This window comes from Oncorhynchus gorbuscha, linkage group LG13 (genome assembly GCF_021184085.1).
Source record: "Oncorhynchus gorbuscha isolate QuinsamMale2020 ecotype Even-year linkage group LG13, OgorEven_v1.0, whole genome shotgun sequence".
Lineage (NCBI taxonomy): Eukaryota > Metazoa > Chordata > Actinopteri > Salmoniformes > Salmonidae > Oncorhynchus > Oncorhynchus gorbuscha.
Genome location: NC_060185.1, coordinates 67,278,575 through 67,300,722, shown reverse-complemented (window position 1 = coordinate 67,300,722; position 22,148 = coordinate 67,278,575). Strand labels below are relative to the sequence as shown.

The following is a 22,148-nucleotide window of genomic DNA, read 5'->3' as shown; positions in this document are numbered from 1 at the left end:
ATAAATTTTAAAAAGCCCTGAGCTGTCATCAATGAATATCATTCTCACATACTGTAGGTGTTCCTTTTGTCCAGGTGGGAAAGGGCAGTGTTGAGTGCATCATCTGTGGATCTGTTGGGGCTGTATGCATATTGGAGTGAGTCTAGGGTTTCTGGGATAATGGTGTTGATGTGAGCCATGACCAGCCTTTCAAAGCACTTCATGGCTACAGACGTGAGTGCTACGGGTTGGTAGTCATTTAGGCAGGTTACCTTAGTGTTCTTGGGCACTGGGACTATGGTGGTCTGCTTGAAACACGTTGATATTACAGACTCAGTCAGGGACAGGTTGAAAATGTCAGTGAAGACACTTGCCAGTTGGTCAGGGCATGCTCGGAGTACACATCCTGGTAATCTGTCTAGCCCTGCGGCCTTGTGAATGTTGACCTGTTTAAAGTTCTTACTCACATCGGCTATGGAGAGCGTGGTCACACAGTCGTCCGGGACAGCTGGTCCTCTCATGCATGTTTCAGTGTTACTTGCCTCGAAGAAAGCATAAAAGTAATTTAGCTAATCTGGTAGGTTTGTGTCACTGGGCAGCTCATGGCTGTAATAGTTTGCAAGCCCTGCCGCATCCGACGAGCATCGGAGCCGGTGTAGTATGATTCAATCTTAGTCCTGTATTGACGCTTTGCCTGTTTGATGGTTCGTCGGAGGGCATAGCGGGATTTCTTATAAGCTTCGGGTTAGAGTCCCACTCCTTAAAAGCGGCAGCTCTACTGTTTAACTCAGTGCGGATGTTGCCTGTAATCCATGGCTTCTGGTTGGGGTATGTAAGGTACGGTCACTGTGAGGAAGACGTTATCGATGCACTTATTGATGAAGCCAGTTACTGATGTGGTGTCCTCCACAATACCATCTGAAGAATCCATGAACATATTCCAGTCTGTGCTAGCAAAACCGTCCTGTAGTTTAGCATTTGCTTGATCTGACCACTTTCTTATCGACCGAGTCACTGGTGCTTTAGTTTTGGTTTGTAAGATGGAATCAGGAGGATAGAATTATGGTCATATTTGCCAAATGGAGAGCGAGGGAGAGCTTTGTATGTGTGTCTGTGTGTGGAGTCAAGGTGGAGGTCAAAGTTTTTTCCCCTCTGGCTGCACATTTAACATGTTGATAGAAATTTGGTGAAACTGTTTGGGTTTCCCTGCATTAAAGTCCCCGGCCACTAGGAGCGCCACCTCTGGATGAGCATTTTCCTGTTTGCCAATGGCCGTATACAGCTCATTGAGTGCCGTCTTAGTGCCAGCATTGGTGTGCAGTGGTATATAGACAGCTATGAAAAATATACATGTAAACTCTCTTGGTAAATAGTGTGGTCGACAGCTTATCATGAGATACATCAGGCGAGCAAAACCTCGAAACTTCCTTAGATTTCGTGCACCAGCTGTTGTTTACAAATATACAAAGGCCCTCCGCCCCTTGTCTTACCAGAGATCAAATCAAATCAAATTTATTTATATAGCCCTTCGTACATCAGCTGATATCTCAAAGTGCTGTACAGAAACCCAGCCTAAAACCCCAAACAGCAAGTAATGCAGGTGTAGAAGCACGGTGGCTAGGAAAAACTCCCTAGAAAGGCCAAAATCTAGGAAGAAACGTAGAGAGGAACCAGGCTATGTGGGGTGGCCAGTCCTCTTCTGGCTGTGCCTGGTGGAGATTATAACAGAACATTGCCAAGAGGTTCAAATGTTCATAAATGACCAGCATGGTCAAATAATAATAATGTAGAACAGTTGAAATTGGAGCAGCAGCACGGCCAGGTGGACTGGGGACAGCAAGGAGTCATCATGTCATGTAGTCCTGAGGCATGGTCCTAGGGCTCAGGTCCTCAGAGAGAGAGAAAGAAGATTACCCTCTCGGCGACGGATACCCGGACCGTTGTCCACAATATCTCCGTCTTTTCCTCCTGCGAATGACGGGGATGAGGGCCTTGTCGGGTGTCTGGAGTAAATCCTTCCCATCCGACTCGTTGAAGAAGAATTCCTCCAGTACAGGGTGAGTAATCGCTGCCCTGATATCAAGAAGCTATTTTCGGTCATAAGACACGGTGACAGAAACATCATGTACAAAATAAGTTACAAATAACGTGACAAAATATTTTTTAAATAATAATAATCTTAATTTAAAAAATAAAAGATCTCACTGCGCTAATTGTAACATCCTGTCACATACCTGTAGTTATAGAAGGAAAGGTGTTCACTGCATGATGCCAGTCTGCTCAAATGACAAGAACAGGTTTGGGAAGGTTGTTGAAATCACCAGATCATCAACTGACACAATCTGATTGATTTCATTTTTCACTGTAAAGGCTCTTTAATTCAATTCAATTAAAACTAGTATGGTATACTGGCAAACATCTTAGTGCTGAAACAGACTGATATCATGTCTAGGACAACTGGAGTTAGACTTACAGTAACTGGTGTCAAGTGAGGCCAACTCCATATTTAACTTGAAGGACAATACAGATTCATACTGTGACTATGTAGGTCCTGCTGTTAGCTGGGTATTGCAGGTCACAATGTGACTACTGTGCCTCCAACATTCCCCTGTTAACTAGATGTCTAAAGGGAGCATAAACATTGGGTGTTGCACAGACACCAATGCTACAGTTGAGAAGTGTGAGTGTGTGTGGCTAAAATACGGTATTATATTACTGACAATCTACACATTACAAGCATAACCTAACCTGTAGCAGACATTTTCATGCCTTTGAGAGACATTCTAAACAATAAAATATATCAAGTTTCACACCAAAACACTGATGTTTGTTTACAAAACATTCTCAGTGAGCACATGCAGAAAGCTGAGACTAGACAACTCAACATCAAACTGTCTCTTGACATTTGTTCATAAGAATAAGTGCAGCACAAATCCTTGACTATCACATAATAAAATGGTCGTGAAAATGTTATAAATCCAATCCAAATAAAGTTGATTGGTCATATGCACAGGATACAGTGTAAACGGTGCAATTAAATACAACAGGGTAATGTAAAAAAACAACAGTAAGCAAACTACAAGTGAATACAAATACTATATAAATACAAGTAGTAAAAAGTAACAGAACGTGATATATGAGAGAAGAATAGGGCTCCAGAATATACTATGAATATATAATATATATATGCTAAATTAGGCTATTAGGCTCAACCAATGCCATGTGTATCTGAGTTCTTGAATTAACTTGGGTTACTGAGAACGTAGATAACAGATAATAGCCTACTGGAAGGAAAATAAAAAATCATCAAATAAAATCTAATAAGTAACTTATTTATGTTGATGAGAAACATTTTGTTGATTTGTGAATTTCTTCATTTATCCGGGAATATGTATAGTGAACTTCATCCGCTTCATATAATTGTAACACCAGAAAACAGATCTTTATCAAAAAGGTGTGGAGATGCCGGGGATTGAACCCGGGGCCTCATACATGCAAAGCATGCGCTCTACCACTGAGCTACATCCCCTACATAGTCAGTAAGTGAAAAGCACACTAGTTATGCAGTATAATAACTACAAAATCAAGTTAATAGTTCGTATCGGAAGTGTGAAACTCTTTTTATTGCAAGTGCCTTTGTTTCATTCCATGTCTTTCTGCTAAAACATGATTTTTATAGTGTATCTGGTATGTACTACTTACTAGCGCTAAATTGCTACATTGTTTCATCACGCTCTGACAAACGCGGTCTTGAATAAACTGCGACTGTGGTACGTGTAGGTATATCATCGGATCCCAGCTTCCGGTCTTCGAGGAAGAGTTAGCAGCACATAGATATTCCTTCTAGTTTCGTTGACATAAGACACAACACCATGGCCGATAAAGCGCAGATACAAGATGCAATTAAGACACAAGGAGAAGTCGTGCGGAAGCTAAAGACAGAGAAAGCAAGCAAAGAGCAGGTCAGTATTCACAACGTTCAGTTTTATTGACATTTGGTGGAAACGTAGACTCTCGTGCCATATGCGATAAGCTAGCGGTGCCAAGACACCGGCCTCGACGGTTCTCTATCAGATGAATGAAATGCAAAATAGCTAGCTAGCGTTAGTTCAATTAGAAGTGGCATTCATGTCATGGCCATTGCGAAGTAAATAATGAATTATATTCTGATGCACGTGGCTAAGGTTGCTGATCATAGTGACCCAAATTATTCAGCAAAAAATAGCTGTCAGGCATCACGGCTGATGATGCAATCTCCCTGCAATTTGGCATAATTAGCAAGATGGCTGTCATAACATGCGCAATTGTTAGTGGGCTGGTCAATCGTTGTACATTTGTATTCCAGCCTGTGTGAATACATAGTTCCTTTCAATGGCAGAATGTTGAGCTTCTTGCACTGAGTCTGTCTCCACCTTTAGTCTCTCTATCCTCAACTGTATTGTTCTCTCTACCTCTCCCTACCCGTTTCTCTCTGCCTCTCTTTCTCTGTGTTTCTATCTTTTTAATTTGATTTGAATGCCAAGGGTCTGGAGCTCAGACCTTCATACATCACTGGATCAGGTCGTGTTCAGTAGGACACACAGTTTAATTATTTTGTTTTTATATCCAGATTTGTTCCTCGTGAACACGGCCCTGTGCTTGTCTGGCCCAGAGATAGGCCTAGTTCTGATTCCAGGGGTAAGTTAAGTCCTGCGCCCACCCATGTCTATGGGCTGTGATAGGCCAGTTAGTTGGTTTAATTCTGGGCTGTGATTAGGCTTGGTGGTTTGATTGACCCCTGCATCTCATGTTTTGTCCTCCATGTTGTGATGATGCGTCATGCCTGCCCTCCTCCCTAGTGATAGGGTTGCTCACCATTTTTCTCCTGTTCTTCCTGCTCGATGCCAACCACCCTGCTGGGGCCAAATCTACGTCCATCATCATCTACCTCCTCCACATGTCACTACTTGGGATCCAAACACTTCCACTGGATATTCCTGGATAACCCTGCTTTTGAATTGGATAACCCCTCACCTGTCTTGGTGGATGTTTTCTCTATTGGACTGTACTGCTGATGTGATGGCGCACTCCTGAACGGCCATTTTTGGTTGTTTTTTTTGGTTGCTTTTCCTGCTGCAATAAATACCCTGGGTATGGCATCCCTGCGTCTGTGTGCGGGGTTGGCGGGCCATCGGTCTCGATTGTGTGCCCGCTCTCTACGCACCCTTTCTGGGATGACTGTGTCTCAGGTAAGACTCATATTCTGGAGGGTGGAATGGGAATGGGGGAGGATCGGTTTAAGGTCCTGGTGAACACTGATTTTGTAACCTTGTTTGTTTCTTTCCTAGATTGATGAGGAAGTGGCCAAATTGTTAAAGCTGAAGGCTCAACTTGGAGGAGATGAAGGCAAACGCCAATTCACGCTCAAGACTGCTAAGGTATAGACTGCCACCATGGAGAGTGCATCTCACAGGCAGTGGATGGTCATTAAGAGAACTTGTTGTGTAATATGTTTACTACTTGTCTTTATTGAAAGTCCAAATCACTAGGTGTTGTATTGCTTATGCACTCTTTTTCTCTCTCTTGCCCTCCCATCTCTTCGTCTCCCTCTCCTTCTCTCTCTCAGGGCACCAGGGACTATAACCCTAAGCAGATGGCCATCAGAGAGAGTCTTCAACACCATCATTCGCTGTTTCAAACGCCACGGAGCCGAGACCATCGACACGCCCGCCTTTGAGCTGAAGGTGTGTGCGTGGCAAATACACACACAAAACACACCGTTGATGAAGAATAGAAAGAGATGAACTAGCCCCTCGATTTGTAATACATAATGTACTTAGGTTGACCATTTTCTCCCATCTATGATTTTGTAGGCAACGTTGACAGGAAAGTATGGGGAGGACTCTAAGCTCATCTACGACCTGAAGGACCAAGGAGGAGAGCTGTTGTCCCTTAGATATGATCTCACTGTATCCTTGTATTAGTCCTGATGCATACATTGTTAAGTGGGATAGCTTGCAGATTGGTAAGTTAATTCCCAAAATTCCCCTAAAGCAAACCCGCTGTATATCCCCTTGTGGGTTTTATCCACGTTGTGAGCCAATCAGGTGTCTGCAAGTCCTTGACCCCGCCCCCTCTCAGGTGCCCTTCGCCCGTTACCTGGCCATGAACAAGATCACCAACATCAAGCGCTACCACATCGCCAAGGTCTATCGCTGTGACAACCTTGCCATGACCCGCGGCCGCTACAGGGAGTTCTATCAGTGTGTAAGCATCCGAGCGATCGGGTTATTGGGTGAAACGTAAACCCTGGTGTTAGACTTTCAACATTAACTTTAACATTGGAATAGTTATTGGTTTCTGCTACATCCAGGTGTTTGTGGATATACATGACCCATTTTCTAGCTCTCTATGTGCGTCTCTCCCCCTCCCAGGATTTTGACATTGCAGGCCAGTACGACCCCATGATCCCAGACGCTGAGTGCCTGAAGATTGTCCACGAGATCCTGAGTGAGCTGGAGCTGGGAGACTTCCGCATCAAGGTAGGTCAGAGACGCATCCACACATACAGCACCCACGGTCAAACATCTTGAGATACAATCTGAAGCAATGAATTTGTGGACGTACTCCTCCTAACTCTCATCCCCACCATAATATCCTCTCTGTGCAGGTGAACGACAGACGTATTCTAGATGGGATGTTTGCAGTGTGTGGTGTTCCAGATGACAAGTTCCGTACTATCTGCTCCACAGTGGACAAACTGGACAAGGTAAATCCACTGCACTCAACCCAACTCTTATGTGGTTAAGGAAATGGAATGCATAACAATAAACCTGAGCAATATCTTAATATGCAAAACAAGTTGATAGGGACTTGTTTCTTTATTCTCTCTCTCTATAGATGTCGTGGGAGGATGTACAGAGTGAGATGGTGAATGAGAAGGGTCTCTCTGAGGAGGCAGCTGATCAGATTGGACAATATGTCAGTATGCAGGGTGAGGACAGATCACACACGCAGACTGACCTTTGATCTTTCCCCTGTCTGAACTTGTCTGGTTGGTGTGTGTGTTCCAGGGGGAATGGACCTAGCTGAGCGCCTACTGCAGGACGCTAAGATGTCGCAGAGCAAGCGGGCATGTGCCAGCCTCACAGACATGAAGCAGCTCTTCAGCTACCTACAGCTCTTCCAGGTCACAGACAAGGTGAGAGGTTGTCTGGTGACCAAGGTGATATGACTGAGGTAATCTGTACATCGACAGCTTACTCTGTAGAGGCATTTAGTTTAACAGAAATAGTTTTGGGGGTCAGCGGTTATACAGATATGATCAGCTGAAATTAGCCGGATAGGTTGCAGTCCTTTTGCCATATCATTAATCTCGTGTTCCTTCCTCCCAATCTGTCCTCTCTCTCCTCCCCCAGGTGGTGTTTGACCTAAGTCTGGCCCGTGGGTTGGACTACTACACAGGAGTGATCTATGAGGCCATTCTGACTCAGAACGGCCCGGTCAATGTGGCGGCGACCCAGAATGGGGCGGACGAGAAACCAGAGGAGGGCGTGGGCAGCGTGGCGGGCGCTACGACGGCCTGGTGGGCATGTTTGACCCCAAGGGCAGGAAAGTGCCGTGTGTGGGGGTCAGCATCGGCATCGAAAGGGTCTTCTCCATCATGGAGCAGAAGGCTGAGGTAAGGAAGGGGCATTATCAAACTGTCAGCTCTACACAGTCTTGTTAATTCATAAGTGCATGAGAGAGCCTGTGTGTCTGACTGGTGTGTTGGGATCTGGCCCCCCAGGCATCCGCGCGCAACACAGAGACCCAGGTCATGGTGGCCTCGGCACAGAAGAACCTCCTAAACGAGAGACTCAGACTGACCTCTGAACTGTGGAATGCTGGGATCAAGGTGTGTGTTCAATCACAGTGAGTGATGTGCATGTAGAGTTAATTTCCACTTCTGAAAAGGCTTCGTGTGACTATTCATAAGAGGAACCTTTTTAATAGCACTGATATGATCGTGTGTATTGTCAGGCAGAGGTGATGTATAAGAAGAACCCCAAGCTGCTGAGCCAGCTGCAGCACTGTGAGGACTCTGGGATCCCCCTCGTGGCGATCCTGGGGGAGCAGGAACTCAAGGACGGGGTGGTGAAACTCCGAACAGTCCACAGCTGAGAGGAGGTGAGTCACACACCAAACTCCCTCTACCTGGTCTCCTTCACCATTAGTTACCATACCTGGTACGCTAGGTGGTTGCTAGTCCCCAGGACATTCACAGTATTATGCAAGACTGCCTTCTCGCGCACCAGATACATGTAGTCTACAATCCATACTTCATATGTTAGTGCCACTGAATTAATTTAAAATATTGATGGGAGTGTAAAATGTTTTAGGCTAGATCATGTAATGTATTGATTGATTGTTGCCTTGGCCAGGTAGGTCTACAATGTGCTTTTCCTGGTTGAATAACACACCACCCCTCAAACATGTTTCTCTCCGGTCTGGTTCTCAGATTGACGTATCGAGAGCAGAACTAGCAGAGGAAATCAAGAAAAGGACCGCAGATGTCTAAGTCATGGTTTTTGCCTGACAACAGTACCCTGGGTCGTGGCCTTCAACTGTGGAATTTGTTCCACTCGTCCAGGCTGCTCTCAATATAAAGGCAGTGGTTTTATGCCAACTACCCAGACACCTGCGTAGCCTCAAGGACAATGAACATAAGACATACTGTTGCAAGTCACTGCATTACAGCTTCAGTCTGAGCACCAAGGTAAAATATGCCGGTTCTTTTAACCCACCAATAAACAGATTCATCTGATATTTGCTTGATTAGTTCAGATGTATACCACACAACTGCTAGACATTTGACAAATCTCATTTTATTATGAGAAACAATTCAATGGTGCAGAAACATGCAAAAGTGGTTCAAAATAAAAGTAAAATCATGCATCTACTTACTAAGTATAAAAGAGTGCCAAACATTAAGTATTTTCATAATTAAAACAAAGTATGGGATCTGTGCTTCAACACTATCAGGCCCTGTACAGAGCGCTGAGGACCTGCTGGGCTGTAGCTCTACGAGCCTCTTCCTGTATGGCTCCAGGGGTGGGGCCGGGCAGAGTCTGTACCATCCCGGTGAAGGGTGTGGCCAGCCCCGGAACATACACCCGGTAGCTGAAGCACAGGAACCCGTCAGGCCCCATGTGGCGGTACTGCAGGTCATAGAGGGGCTTCCCCTGCCCGTACACCTCACACACACCCTGGAGCAGGGCTGCTGCATCCACAGGAGGCACCATGGTCACCTCCCTAGGGGATTCAGGAACAGTGTGCACCATGGGAGGGGGTGCCCTCACAGCCCGGGAGAAGGCAGGGAGCTGACGCTGGGCGAGGCGCAGGGGAGGCCGGGGGCTGTCGAGGAGGGAGCAGCGGGGAGGTTTGGGAGAAGGAGGCGTTTTGGAGGGTCTGGGAGGCTCTTCGTGCTTTGGCCTAGAAGAGGACTGCCACTTCAAAGTGATGGCCAGCCCAAAGCGTTTCTTAAAGGCTGCAGAGGAGAAAAAGCAAACGGAACACATTAAAGGTCAGATGGGAGCATTTCAAATGTAAGAGCTGCTAACAGAAAGCTGTGTGCGCTGATCAGTACACTGAATCTCCATGAGAACCCTGGCCTACCTTCAATCAGCACCTTCTTGGCCATGGAAGCTGCATGGTGGGAGGCATAGACCACCACTGCAGACATCCCCTGTTCCCGAGGTCCTGCTCTCAGGGACACGCCCTCTACCCCCTCAGAGAAGTCCAGCAGGACCTGCAGGTGGGACACAAGAATTACACACAGACCAAATATCTAAACTGTAAATTCAGCTATTTTTGTAATGTTCCATTTCTACATGCATCATTCCCACCCCACAAGTCCCTCCACCTGAACCACCCACCCCTCCCTCCCTCCTGACCTGCAGCAGTTGCTCCCTCCTTGTGCTGGTGGGCAGCTCCCCAATACAGAGCTGACGTTTCTCTGTGCTTCGCCGTACACTGAGGCGTGCCCCTGTCTCCAGGGCACGGCCATGCAACGAGCGGATTGCGGCAGCGGCCGAGACAGGGCTGTCGTACTTGGCGTAGGCAAAGCCACGGTTCTGTCCGCTGAAGTTCATCATGAGGCGGAACTCCCAGAGAGGGCCCACCGCACGGAACAGCGGAATCAGCTGGTCCTCGAAGACATCCCGTGGGATCTGGCTGATGAACACCTCACAGCCCGGCCCAGGGGGGGCACCAAGCCAGTCTAACCACCAGAGGGAGCAGTGGAGTCAGGAGTGGCTTTAACTTGCAAGTTATTCTCTCCCTAGCCTTTCTCCTAACTTTTTGATGTTTACAAATCTGAAGGGTAATGGAGGAACTTTTTCCACTTTACAGATCAGCAAACATCGGAGGTGCCCAGGGACGTATTCATTACGTGGATTCTGTTGCAAAAGGTTTCTTAAGTGGAGGCAAATGGAACAGTGAAGGACCTACCAGAATGTTCAATAGAAACGGTTTGCTTTAGTTTGCTTCTGAAATGGTTACGTAATGAATACACCCCTGGTGAATTTGCCTTAATTCCAATTGGCTTGCCAGTCTTTTCACTGTAGATGAGTAAGTTCTCCATGTGTGAACTGATCACTTCACCAACAGGTGTGTGCCATTAGAGTGATTAGGTAAAATGGCTATTGCCATGCAGGAGATTGAGTAGGCATATAGATTTTGACAAAATTATCCACAACTCTACAGTTCTTCATACATTGAATATACTTCCAGTGGTGGAAAAAGTATCCAATTGTCATACTTGATTAAAAGTAAAGATAATTGTGTGGGTCATTCTATTAAGGTAACCCAGTAAAATACTACCTGAGAAAGTCTAAAAGTATTTGGTTTTAAATATACTTAAGTATCAAAAGTAAATCTAATTGCTAAAATATACTTAAGAATCAAAAGTATGTGTAAATGTTAAAATTCCTTATATTAAGCAAACCAGAGGCACAATTTATATTTTTTGGGATAACCAGATCAGAAACAGATTACCAGGGATGTTCAATTAATACATGCATGAATTGGACCATGTTCATTTCCTGCTAAGCATTAAATGTAAGGAGTACCTTTGGGTGTCTGGGAAAATGTATGGAGTAAAAAGTACACTTCTTTAGGAATGTATTAAAGTAAAAGTCATATAGTAAAGTACAGATACATCCAAAGACAACTTAAGTAATACTTTACACCACTGGATACCTCAAACTGTGATGCCTACCACTGAAAACATGAGCATTTACAGCACCATTGGCCATTTGGTTCCAATCATACATACCATCAGGTGGACCTCCATATTTTCTCTGGCCATTGACCTGGGTCAGTTTGACGTCAGTCTCCTGCAGCCACATCTCCAGCGCCTTCAGTCGCTCCGGGTTCAACACCTGCTAGAACAAAGATTGAGACGTTTATCTTTTCAATCTATTTTATGAAGACACGTCGTGAGAGTATTATTAATCTGTCAATATATAGTCCAATTTTGAAAATGTGCTTTTTTTGTTATCCAACGGAGTGGGCAGTTGATCAGAGGCCTCTGTACTTGACATGTGGGTTTTGTAGATCAATACTAAACAATTAACCGCTTTAGCAAACAAACCTACAGAATCAGTTAACGTTTTGCGACCTTTATAATACCCGAGAACGGCTCTCTTATTTACAACTAGAAACACTTCGGGTGATACTGACATAAGTAGGCTAAGGGTGTTGAATTGTATGAGCAAATGTTTTGTGAAACAAGCAACATTTCGAAAACTTCACTTGCAAAAGGCATTAATTGCACACCATTGTCCAGTGTGTGAATCATATTACATGAAGGCCAGCAACTAGTGAACTGCTTTAGATACACGTCCATGGCAAGTTATCGGTGTCATGTTAATAAACAACGCTTTAAAACAAAAACGGTGTTATGCTATTTCAGTTTACCTGATTTGAACGCTCCTCCATTATCCTACGTCTCGGAAAAAGTAGCAACAATTATCGAATCTGCTTTCTAGTCATTAGTGGTACCACGGTGAAATCCCGTGACCATAGGTAAAAATCGATTGGATCACGGAGGATGTTGGGGGCGTGTGCAAAGGTTGTTAAATTAGTCACGTTTGAAGACGATGGTGATGGAAAGGCCACTTGAAGCAGTGCATGTTGAAAGTAATTTAGAGCAGAAGCCTCGAAGTAGTTGAAAGTCATTTAGAGCAGAAGCCTCAAAGTATTTGAACTGCACTGGGTTTCGACAGGTAGATCTAGGTGCATTTTCAACAGGTGCATCCTTCGCTAATCCTGAGCTGAATGAAACATTTAAACGAAACAACTACAAGTTTCAAATGATGACTTTGGTCCCTTACGGAGAGGGGTGCGACTACACCTTTCTCTCACAAGATGTCAGCCTGTCCCGCGGTCTGCTGTATGTAGGCCTACGTATGTGTCATCATAATGATTACGCTCTCAATAGGACCTTGTGAACTTCTCAGTACACACGAATTGACCACGTACTCAAACGCAGTTTCCACACGGCCAGTCGTTCTGGATTGTGCAACAAAGTTTTTTAAAATCCTTGCAGTGGTGTTGTTGGTAACTCATCTGTAGGCCTATGGCATATAATGGAGGTACATGAGGGGAGGGAGTATGGGGTTTTGTAGTATTTTGTAGAGTATGAGGCTGGATTGGACCATGGGGTTAGGCTTGCTTGACTGGGTTTGGTGTGGTTCTGCTTTGTAGTGTGATGTAGCCAGGTGTCACTGGGGCTGCTGTGTCTGTCTGCCATTAAAGGAGTGTTTCCTTATTGCTGCTAGCAACTCCCCACCACACCAACTACACCTGCACATCAAGGTCTTCTCTCTCTCTGTAACATCCATTTTTAATTCTTGGGTCCGGGGTCTGTGTATGTGCAGCGCCACGCCACAGACCGTTGGTAATTAGAGCCGTTCGTTTGAGGCTGAAAAAGTGGGCTGTAAACATCCTCAACCTGCTTGCTCTGTGAGTCACGGTGTGATAGCAGGGGCTGACTGTCTGGGTACAAAACAACACAGTGGGGGTGGTGGGTGAAACATGAATTGCTACTGTGGAGTATTTTGGCCATGTCTTTGAGGTGGTGTAATGCATTGCACCCTCAGATGACTTTTATGGATTTTTGATCATGCCTTTAAGAGTAGCTTGTTCATTTCCCTCTGCCAAAGAAAGGTGAGATGGAAATTTGGAGAAGAGGGAGAGTTTCCTGTTTCCTCTTTGACTGTTTTATCTGAAGTATCTATATGAAACAAAGTGAATTACTGTATCTAGACTTCCAGATAAGAGCTCTGCTTCAGGCTAATGAGATTTACATCAAGGGCAATTTTTATTGACCATTGTTTCTGGACTTTATTTTATACCTTTATTTAACCAGTTAAGAACAAATTCTCATTTTCAATGATGGCCTAGGAACAGTGGGTTAACTGCCTGTTCAGGGACAGAACGAAAGATTTGTACCTTGTCAGCTCGGTGGTTTGAACTTGCAACCTTCCGGTTACTAGTCCAACGCTCTAACCACTAGGCTACCCTGCCACCTGACTTAATGCTGAGGTGGATATACAGTAGATTAATGTGTTTTCCACTTTGTGCTGGTTTGGTTTCTCTCTGCACCATCCTGTGTGCGTTTGTGTGTCTTACCATGAAAGGCTGTGGTAATTTACTGCAATATAAAGTGTTGACGTGTGCGACAAAGGAACACACCCACAGTACTCACAACAGCACAGGGCCATTTAGTGGTTACAGGGCACTGTATCACACATTGTGTTTGTCTATGCAAAACAAACTAGGATTTAGTTCTGCAAATTGTTACATCACTGCAAGCACAACTGCTTCCTGTCACATTGGCCTTGGTTAGGAGACACATACATGGCAGTAGCAGGGAGCCACAGGGGACTGTGCCCATTTGAAAGTATGTTTTATTACTGTAAATTTCATGGCAACTGTGTTAGTGAAGAAATCTAATGTCTTCTCAATAGAAAAAGCATTTAAAACTGAGTTGGCTTCTGTTATTTTATGCTGCTGTCTTTGGGTCATTTCCAGCTAAATATCTTTCTTAGTTTTAAAAGCTGGCAGGTACATTTTGAAGTAGAGGCAAACTTTCCAGAATATCTTCTCCCAAAGTATTCAGAGTCAAATTAGTCACGGAGACTGTCACTCTTTTGCTAAGACATGTCAGCTGCATAGCGACAGCAGATTCTGAGCCGTAGGGCCTTGGCGTCACACACACACACACACACACACACACACACACACACACACACACACACACACACACACACACACACACACAGCTGTGTCCCCGCCTCTTTCACCTAAACATCAGGGGGAGGGAGTGATCTCTTTTCCCAGTCTAACCTGAGGGTGTGCCCCGGGCAGAGTCAATCTGTTCCCTGTCACCCTGCATCTCCTCAGCTCTGCTCAGCTGTTACACAACTCCCAACAAGTCTTCAAGACTTTGAAACAAACTTTTAAAGGTGCAATAAGCAGAAGTCACTCCGCCATTTCCTGGTTGCTAAAATTCTAATATAGTTTGCCTCATTTCAGCTTGTGACAAAACAAGCAATGTCTAGATAATCACTGTACCATCTAAACCGCTGTGAAATATATTTTCTTTAACCAGAAATGCTGTAATTTTCAGCTGTTTGAAGTTGGTGCTGAAGGCGTTCAGGGCCTTTCTCACTCAGGACTTTGATCATGTATTTTTAAGACTATTATGTCGGAAGCATTTATCAGCATTTTATTTATGGGTTTGGGAATTGGTCTCTAAAAGAACTTTAGTCTGTAAGAATGTTTTTGTTTGTTTTTATGCCACTTATGTATAGAGCCAGAGTCTCTCATATGTGAAAGATTTTTATGGATTTGTGTCTGGGCACTGCTGATCAGTGGCAGACAGGCCTAATTCAGCCAGGTGAAAACATGTGTCATTGTTCCTTTGTGTGGCTGTTGGTACTGCAGCTAATGTCTACTGCTGTGTGTAGTCTAGCGTGTTGGTCAAGTTTAGCTCTGGAGGCACATTTTAAAGTGATGCGTTTGCTCTCCTTCCCTCTCATAACCCACAACCCCCTCCCGCCCTCCGATGTTCCTGATAGTGATATGCGTGGAACCAAGCGGTCACTCACCAGGAGAGACATATCTATGTACTGTGACAACAATAACACACTGCCGCCAGCCCATGTTTAATAAGGAAGTTTGTTGAGCAATGTGTGTGTGTGTACGTGCGTCCGTGTGTATGGTGAGGCATTAGAACTGAACTTAAACTTGACAATCTCAGTGTGCCTGTAATATAAATTACATTTTCAACTAAACACATTTTTTTAGCATTTATTTGCTGCTCTTTAATTACTTGTTACTTTTATTTCTTATTCTTAAATGTTTTATTTATTTTGTGTTTTTTAAACTGCATTATTGGTTAGGGTCTTTTAAGTAAGCATTTCATTGTAAGCTCTGTTGATTCGGCGCATGTGACTAAAACAATTTTATTTGTATATAATTTGTGTGTGTGTGTTCCTTCACGCACTTGTCTATATTATTTTATACAAGGGGTGGGTCTAATCCTGAATGCTGATTGGTTAAAAGAGCATTCAGCCAGTGTCTATTCCACCAGTTACTACCGACTAAATCTATGATGTTAAAATGCATATTTACTCTGTTCCATCTGACTGCGCAATCAACTGTCTCATCAGCCCAGCCAGGTAAGTTATGAACTTGATCTCCACTATAAAAAGCATCTAAACATTATCTCACATTTCTTTTAGACTAACATTTAGCTAACAACAGCGGAGATGAGAAGGGGGCCATCCAGGCGACCTCATACGCTTCCCCTATGGTCCTAGTGCGTAAGACTGATGGGAGTCTTGGTCTATGTGTTGTCTGTAGGTGACTGAATGCAAACACTAGATGTGATGCTTTTCCTTTGCCTCCCATTGACGAAAGTTGTTACCATCAAGTTGTATTGCAAGAACGTGACAGACACAAGACTGCATTTACAACTCCTTTTGGCCTATGGGAGTATCTTAGGATGCCGTTTGGGGTTTGTAATGGGCCTGCAACGTTTTAACGACTCATGCAAGTTACTATGAGTGATCTAGTCTTTTAGATACTGTCAATATACTTGGATGACATACTCGTGTTCTCTCAGATGTTCCAGGACCACTCGGAGAGACTTCAGACAGTTCTGAAGAGACTGAAAGAGACCGGGTTGAAAGTGAAGCTTGAGAAGTGCCATTTCCTTCCTTCAGCGAGAAGTATGTTTCCTCAGCAGAGGGTACTGGGGCAGACCCAGAGAAGATCACCTCCTTAAAACAGTGGCTGGTCCCCAGTACACTCAAAGAGCTGAGGTCGATTCTTGGTTTCTGTAGCTAATACAGAAGGTTAATTGAGGGGTTTTCCAAACTGGCTGGCCCTCTCCATGACCTAGTCAATGCGTGCCTCAGAGAAGGAAGCCCTGCAAAAGCTAAATGACTGTTTAATGGTTCATGGACATCTGAGTGCCAGGCCGCTTTTGAGCTGTGGAAAGAGAAACTTACCACGGCTCCTGTGTTAGGTTATCCTGATTTTGCTCGTACTTTCATTGTAGAGACAGATGCAAGTGGCTTAGGATTAGGTGCTGTTGTTTACCAGCAGCAAGGAGATAAGAAGAGAGTAATAGCGTACGCCAGCAGGAGGCTCCTTAATGCACACTACAGTAGTATGAAACTTGAGCTTCTCGCCCTCAAGTGGGCTGTTTCAGAGAAATTTTGAGGTTATCTTTTGGGCTCTAAGTTCACTGTGATAACAGACAACAACCCCCTGTGTCACCCCACAGCCAAGTTAGGTGCCATCGAGCAAAGATGGGTGGCTCAGTTAGAAGTGTTTGACTTGAGGTCAAGTATCGCCCGGGACGCTGCAGTGCAACTGCAGATGCCCTCTCTAGGCAGCCGTTTGCAGGGGAGACTGAGCATGGTAATGATCATGCCAAGTATGACGATTGCAATGTCATTTGAAAGGGGACAGCTCTAGAACCAGACTTAGTGACAGCAGGAGCCAAGTGCTGTAAGATCAGACAGATTTGTGCCTCAGAAGCCAGGGTGGCTACTGATAGTAGTGAGTCTCAGGGTAACACACCAACACTTCCTGGTTACTCTAAATATGAGTTACAGAAGTTTCATGACCCTACACTCAGCGGGCTGAGGAAGGTTTGGGACAAACAGAACAAATCTACTCACAAGGAGAGGTCACGATTAACTAAGCCAGATATGTCCACGCTGAAGCAGTGGCATCGAGTAAAAGAGCAAAATGGGTTGTTGTACTGTGTGATTGAGGACACCCATTTAGGTGAATGTCACCAGCTCCTATTGCCAGCTTGCTTGAAAGGACCAGTACTTGAAAGTGTACATGATTGCATGGGCCACCAGGGGATAGAACGCACACAACATACTTAGACAGAGATGTTTCTGGGTTGGGATGTATGAAGATGTTGAGCAGTGGGTGAAGAAATGCCAGAGATGTATTCTGACAAAAATGCCATAGCCCAAAATACAGGCATCAATGAAACCCTTCCTAGCTTCACGGACCCTTGAAGTTGTTGTGGTGGATTTATTTCACTATCCTTGAACCTGGGTCTGATGGTTGTGAAAATGTGTTATTGGTAATAGATGTTTTCACTGAGTTCATTCAGGGGTTCCCTGTTCGTGATCAGAAAGCGGAGACTACAGCTTGGGTCCTTCTCAAGGAGTGGTTCATGAAGTATTGGGTGCTTGAGTGATTGCACTCTGACCGAGGGATACATTTTGAGTGTGAAGTCTTCGCCGAGTTGTGTAACCTTTATCGAGTCAAGAAAACCTGCACGACCCACCATCACCCTGAGGGGATCTCTCAGTGCGAAATGTTTAATAGAACGCTCATGATCTCCTGCTCACACTGCCTCCATAAAAAAAGCGCTGTTGCCCCGAGCAGTTACCAGAGTTGGTGTATGCCTGCAATGTGAGGCCCAATTCACCACTGGGTACTTGCTGTACTACCTGCTTTTCAGGTCCATCCACACCTTCCTGTTAATGCTTTGTTAAGTCAAGAGCAGGTGCTTGACAAGAACCATGACTGGTTGGTTGTTCACCAGGAGCGTTTGAATGAGGCAAGTGAACGAGCAAGAGAGTACACAGAACAAAAAACAGCGGAGAGAGTTGAACTTCAAAGTCCACCCGTTGATGTCGGCCAGCTGGTTTACTAACGCCACAGACCTAAGGGTAGAAACAAGATTCAGGATGCTTGAGGTCCTACTGTGTACAGAGTGATCGAGGTACAGGGTACTACACATGCCGTCGAGCCGTTAGAGGGTGGGCCTGTAAAAACTGTTCATAGAATTAATCTAAGGCGATGTGTGAGAGACCATCCTGTCCCTGCTCATAGGCTAGTGAAGAACAGTGTGCCAGTAACCCCCATCACCTCTCCTGTTAAGTCTTTGCCAGAGCCTTCTACTCCTGAGATTGTAGTGTTTGAGGAAGTCTCCTGTCCAAAGGTAACTTGAGAGGAAGACACAGAACCTGTGGGTAACTGAAAGATTAGTGGAATCTGTGTGAGTAGCTGGACAGGTAGGATGACTGACAGTGAAGGTGAACAGGTGGTCACGTGTCAGGTGACAGAGGAATGGATGAGACTGAGGCAGGAATTCCTTTAACCATAAAGTGGTATATTTACTGAGTAGTCTGTGGTGGATTCATGGACACACAGAACTTCTGGATCAGATGGAGTTAAGGAAGACAAAGCAGCGAGATCAGGCAATGGTAATTTTCTCCTTTTATGGAGTTGAGATCTGTCGGACATTTCCACCTGACCTAATTAAAGTGCCCCTGTCCCAGCTGAGTAAATGGCAATGAATTAAAGGATTATTCCACCAACTCCATGGGCCTTTTCTACAGCCACCCCGGAAATTTGTTAAATTCCACACTCCTCAAAAAAGGCTCATTGCTCCCCGTCCTCTGTCATCTCAGGGAGAGGAATTAGTCGGGCAACTGGCCGGATATATGTCCGGTTCTTCACCTGGATCTCCACTGATCTAACATGACCATCGGTCCCAGGCATGGTCCTAGTTATACGGCCCACTGGCCAGGAGGCTTGAGGCAGCTGAGGGTCCACCATCATTACTACTTGGCCAGTTTCCAGGCTGGCCATTTCCCTCTGTGCTGTAGACTTGCTAGGTAATCCCGAATGAATCGGGCCCAAAAATGGTCAGCTAAGATTTGGCTGTGTCGCCACTGGCATCTGCCTACGAGGTTGGTATCAGCATACATGGCTTGAGGAAGTGACGCATCTCGGCATTCCATCAAGAGCATATTCGGTGTAAACGGATCGGGGTCAGCGATGTCTGCAGAGAGATATCCCAAGGGTTTGGAGTTCAGAATCCCTTCCACCTCTATCAGGACGGTCCTCAAGACAGTTTCAGTGACAGTTTGGTCCCCCAGGACGACTCGTAAGGCCGTCTTTACAGATTTGATCTCTCGCTCCCATGTTCCTCCAAAATGAGGAGCGCCTGGGTTAAATTTGAATGAGATTTGTTTGACCATCAGCTGATCCTGGAGGCTGGGTTCCATGGCTTGGAAGGCTTCCTCCAACCTGGCTTCTCCTGCCTTGAAGTTCGTATCTCTGTCAGCCAGGATCTCGTAGGGTTTCCCCCGTCGGGAGATAAACCGCCGTAGGGCCATGAGGAAGGCTTCCGTATCCAAACTCTCCAGTAGGTCCAGTTGGACACATCTGGTTGTCAGACACTTGAATAGAATGCCCCAGCGCTTTTCCACACGACAACCTAACTTGATCATCAAAGGGCCAAAGCAATCTACTCCTGTTGACCAAAAGGGTGGTTTAAGGAGGCGCAAGCGAGCAGGGGGTAAATCTGCCATTTTGAGCACCGTAGCTCCGGCCCGCCATCTCTGACATTCTACGCAGGCATATTGGTGCTTACGAATAGCTCCTCGTCCTCCAATTATCCAGTACTTCTGCCTCATCTCCCCATAGACCCTCTCTGGCCCTGGGTGGAGAAGTCTCTCATCATAACTCTTGATGAGGAGCCTGGTAAGAGGGTGTCTGGAGTCAAGGATAATTGGGTGGATAGCATCTGGGTCCAAAACCTCTGCTTGGCGCAGCCTCCCTCCGACTCTGATCACTCCAAGGATTGGATCATATTCTGGGGCAAGAGAGAGAAGACGGCTGTCCTTAGCCACTTCCCTACCGGCTTTCAGAGCTTTTAACTCCTCAGGGAAGCTAACTGCTTGTGCTTGCTGGGGGAGTAGTGTCTCTGCCGCGAGGGAGGTGGATATAGAAGCCACCCCATCTGAGGTCTGGTTTGTGGGGGCGATCAGATCCGGCAGTGTTTGGGATTGTGTTAGGTCAGGGAGAGCCGTTGTTGGTTCCGTAGAGATGCTGTAGCATTGGGCGGACTTCCTTAACTCATGAGCTTCAGTTGGTTGCGGAGGGGCCGCACACCTGGGGGCTGTCGGCCACTCGTTCTCTGGTTGGGACAAGAATGGTGGTCCCAAGCTCCAGCGATGGGGTTGAGCCAGTTCATGAAGGGTTTTACCTCTAGTAATGTCATCCGCAGGATTGTTTATGCTATCAACATACCTCCAGTCCTGGACTTCTTTTAGATCTTGGATTTCCGCAATGCGAGTTCCGACGAACACCTTATACCTGCAGGACTCCGACTTGAGCCAGGTCAATACAGTGGTCGAATCACTCCAGTAGATGACCCTTTGGATTGGCAAGGTGAGTTCGGCTCGCAAGGTAGCGGCCAACTGGGCTCCGGAAAGGGCAGCACTGAGTTCCAGCCTAGGCATTGACAACTGCTTCTTGGGTGCGAACCTGGACCTGGCCATGACAAAGGAGACATGGGTGTGGCCTACCTTTTCCTCCACACTAAGATAGGAAACAGCCCCATAAGCTCGCTCCCAAGCGTCACAGAACACATGCAGTTCCGGGCATGATCCCAGTTGGTCAGCACAGGATGGTACATAACATCTTGGCATTTGGACATCAGAGAACTCCGTTAAATCCGTTTCCCAACAGATCCATTGTTCCACTAGGTCAGCCGGGTGGATTGGTTCATCCCAGTCCCTCTTGGTCTGCCACAGGTCCTGGACTAAGAGTTTGGCCCGTGTTGTGTATGGCAGGATATTCCCAAGGGGATCCTATTGACTGGCCAGGGTCCGATAGATGGTGTGCAGAGTGGGGGTTTCGGTACTCTGGGATGAGTGGTGCTTAAACCCCAGGGTATGTCCAGTATGCAGCTCCACTTCAGTCCTAGAGTGGGCTCTTCTGGGTTAGCACCAGACTGCGTTAGCCATAGTTCACTGCTACTAGACCTAGCTTGTGGCGGGAGGTGCTGGATAACCTCCGCTCTGTTACTAGCCCACTGTCGGACCTCCGTACTTTATCAAGGAGTGCTTTCGCTTCAGCCGTGGATGGGACCCTCTGTAAGCAGTTATCCACATAGAAGGCATTTTCCACTGAATCCAATACTTCTGGGTCACTGTCTGGATGCTCCCGTGCGTGTCTCTGCAGAGTGTATATGGCACAGCAAGGACTGCAGGTGGTGCCAAATGGGAGTACCTGCCTGTCATAGATTGTGGGCTCTGCATCTCATTTCATCTCGCCATATGAACCGAAGAAGTGTGGTGTTGGAAGGCAGTAAACAAATCTGATGAAACATGGCTTTGATGTCTCCACTGATGGCTGTAGAGTGCTGCCGAAACCGCAGAAGGACACCGAGCAAGGAAGGACCTAAGGTTGGTCCGTGGAGTAGACAGTCATTCAGTCTTTGACCAGCAGCTTGGAATGAACAGTTGAAGACAAGTCTATACTTCCCACTGTTACGTTCCCCAGTTTATGTGTTGTAGTTGGTGTATTTGCATGTGTTTGTATTTGCATGTGTTTATTTCAGGAAATGGCTTCCTGAAATCCCTCAAGCAGCTGATTGGTCGACTCCACGGCTAATTGGAGAGCTGACCCCGCCCCCTCGTCAAGACGCAGCTGTCTCCAATTACCTATTCCTTCTGAAGCTATATATAAAACTAGTGTTCTGTTCAGGAGAGAGATTTGCAGAGAGTCATTGCTGGGAGGTCATTGCAGAGAGATTGAATGTGAGGGAGGTCATTGCTGAGAGAGGAGGCTGATGGATGTGGATA

At 45.8% G+C, this 22,148-nt stretch overlaps 1 protein-coding gene, 1 non-coding gene and 1 pseudogene across 3 annotated transcripts; 1 reads left to right on the top strand and 2 right to left on the bottom strand.

Moving 5' to 3' along the window:
- Positions 1-3,436: 3,436 nt before the first annotated feature.
- Positions 3,437-3,508, bottom strand: trnaa-ugc. Its single transcript has one exon. It is a non-coding gene; the product is annotated as a tRNA-Ala (tRNA).
- Positions 3,509-3,738: 230 nt separating this feature from the next.
- On the top strand, positions 3,739-8,937 carry LOC123993383 (annotated as a pseudogene).
- On the bottom strand, positions 8,806-12,253 carry dnd1 (DND microRNA-mediated repression inhibitor 1). Of its 2 annotated transcripts, none has more exons than XM_046295481.1 (5): positions 11,920-12,253; positions 11,276-11,384; positions 9,894-10,219; positions 9,616-9,748; positions 8,806-9,487 (listed from the first exon to the last, which is right to left on the bottom strand). In XM_046295481.1, the coding sequence occupies exons 1-5, from the start codon at positions 11,938-11,940 to the stop codon at positions 8,979-8,981; spliced, it is 1,098 nt and encodes a 365-aa protein (XP_046151437.1). In that variant the 5' UTR covers positions 11,941-12,253; the 3' UTR covers positions 8,806-8,978. The 2 variants fall into 2 exon arrangements, with proteins under 2 accessions (XP_046151437.1, XP_046151438.1); XM_046295482.1 differs by having other exon boundaries at positions 11,276-11,381; positions 11,920-12,250.
- Between the last annotated feature and the right edge of the window lie 9,895 nt (positions 12,254-22,148).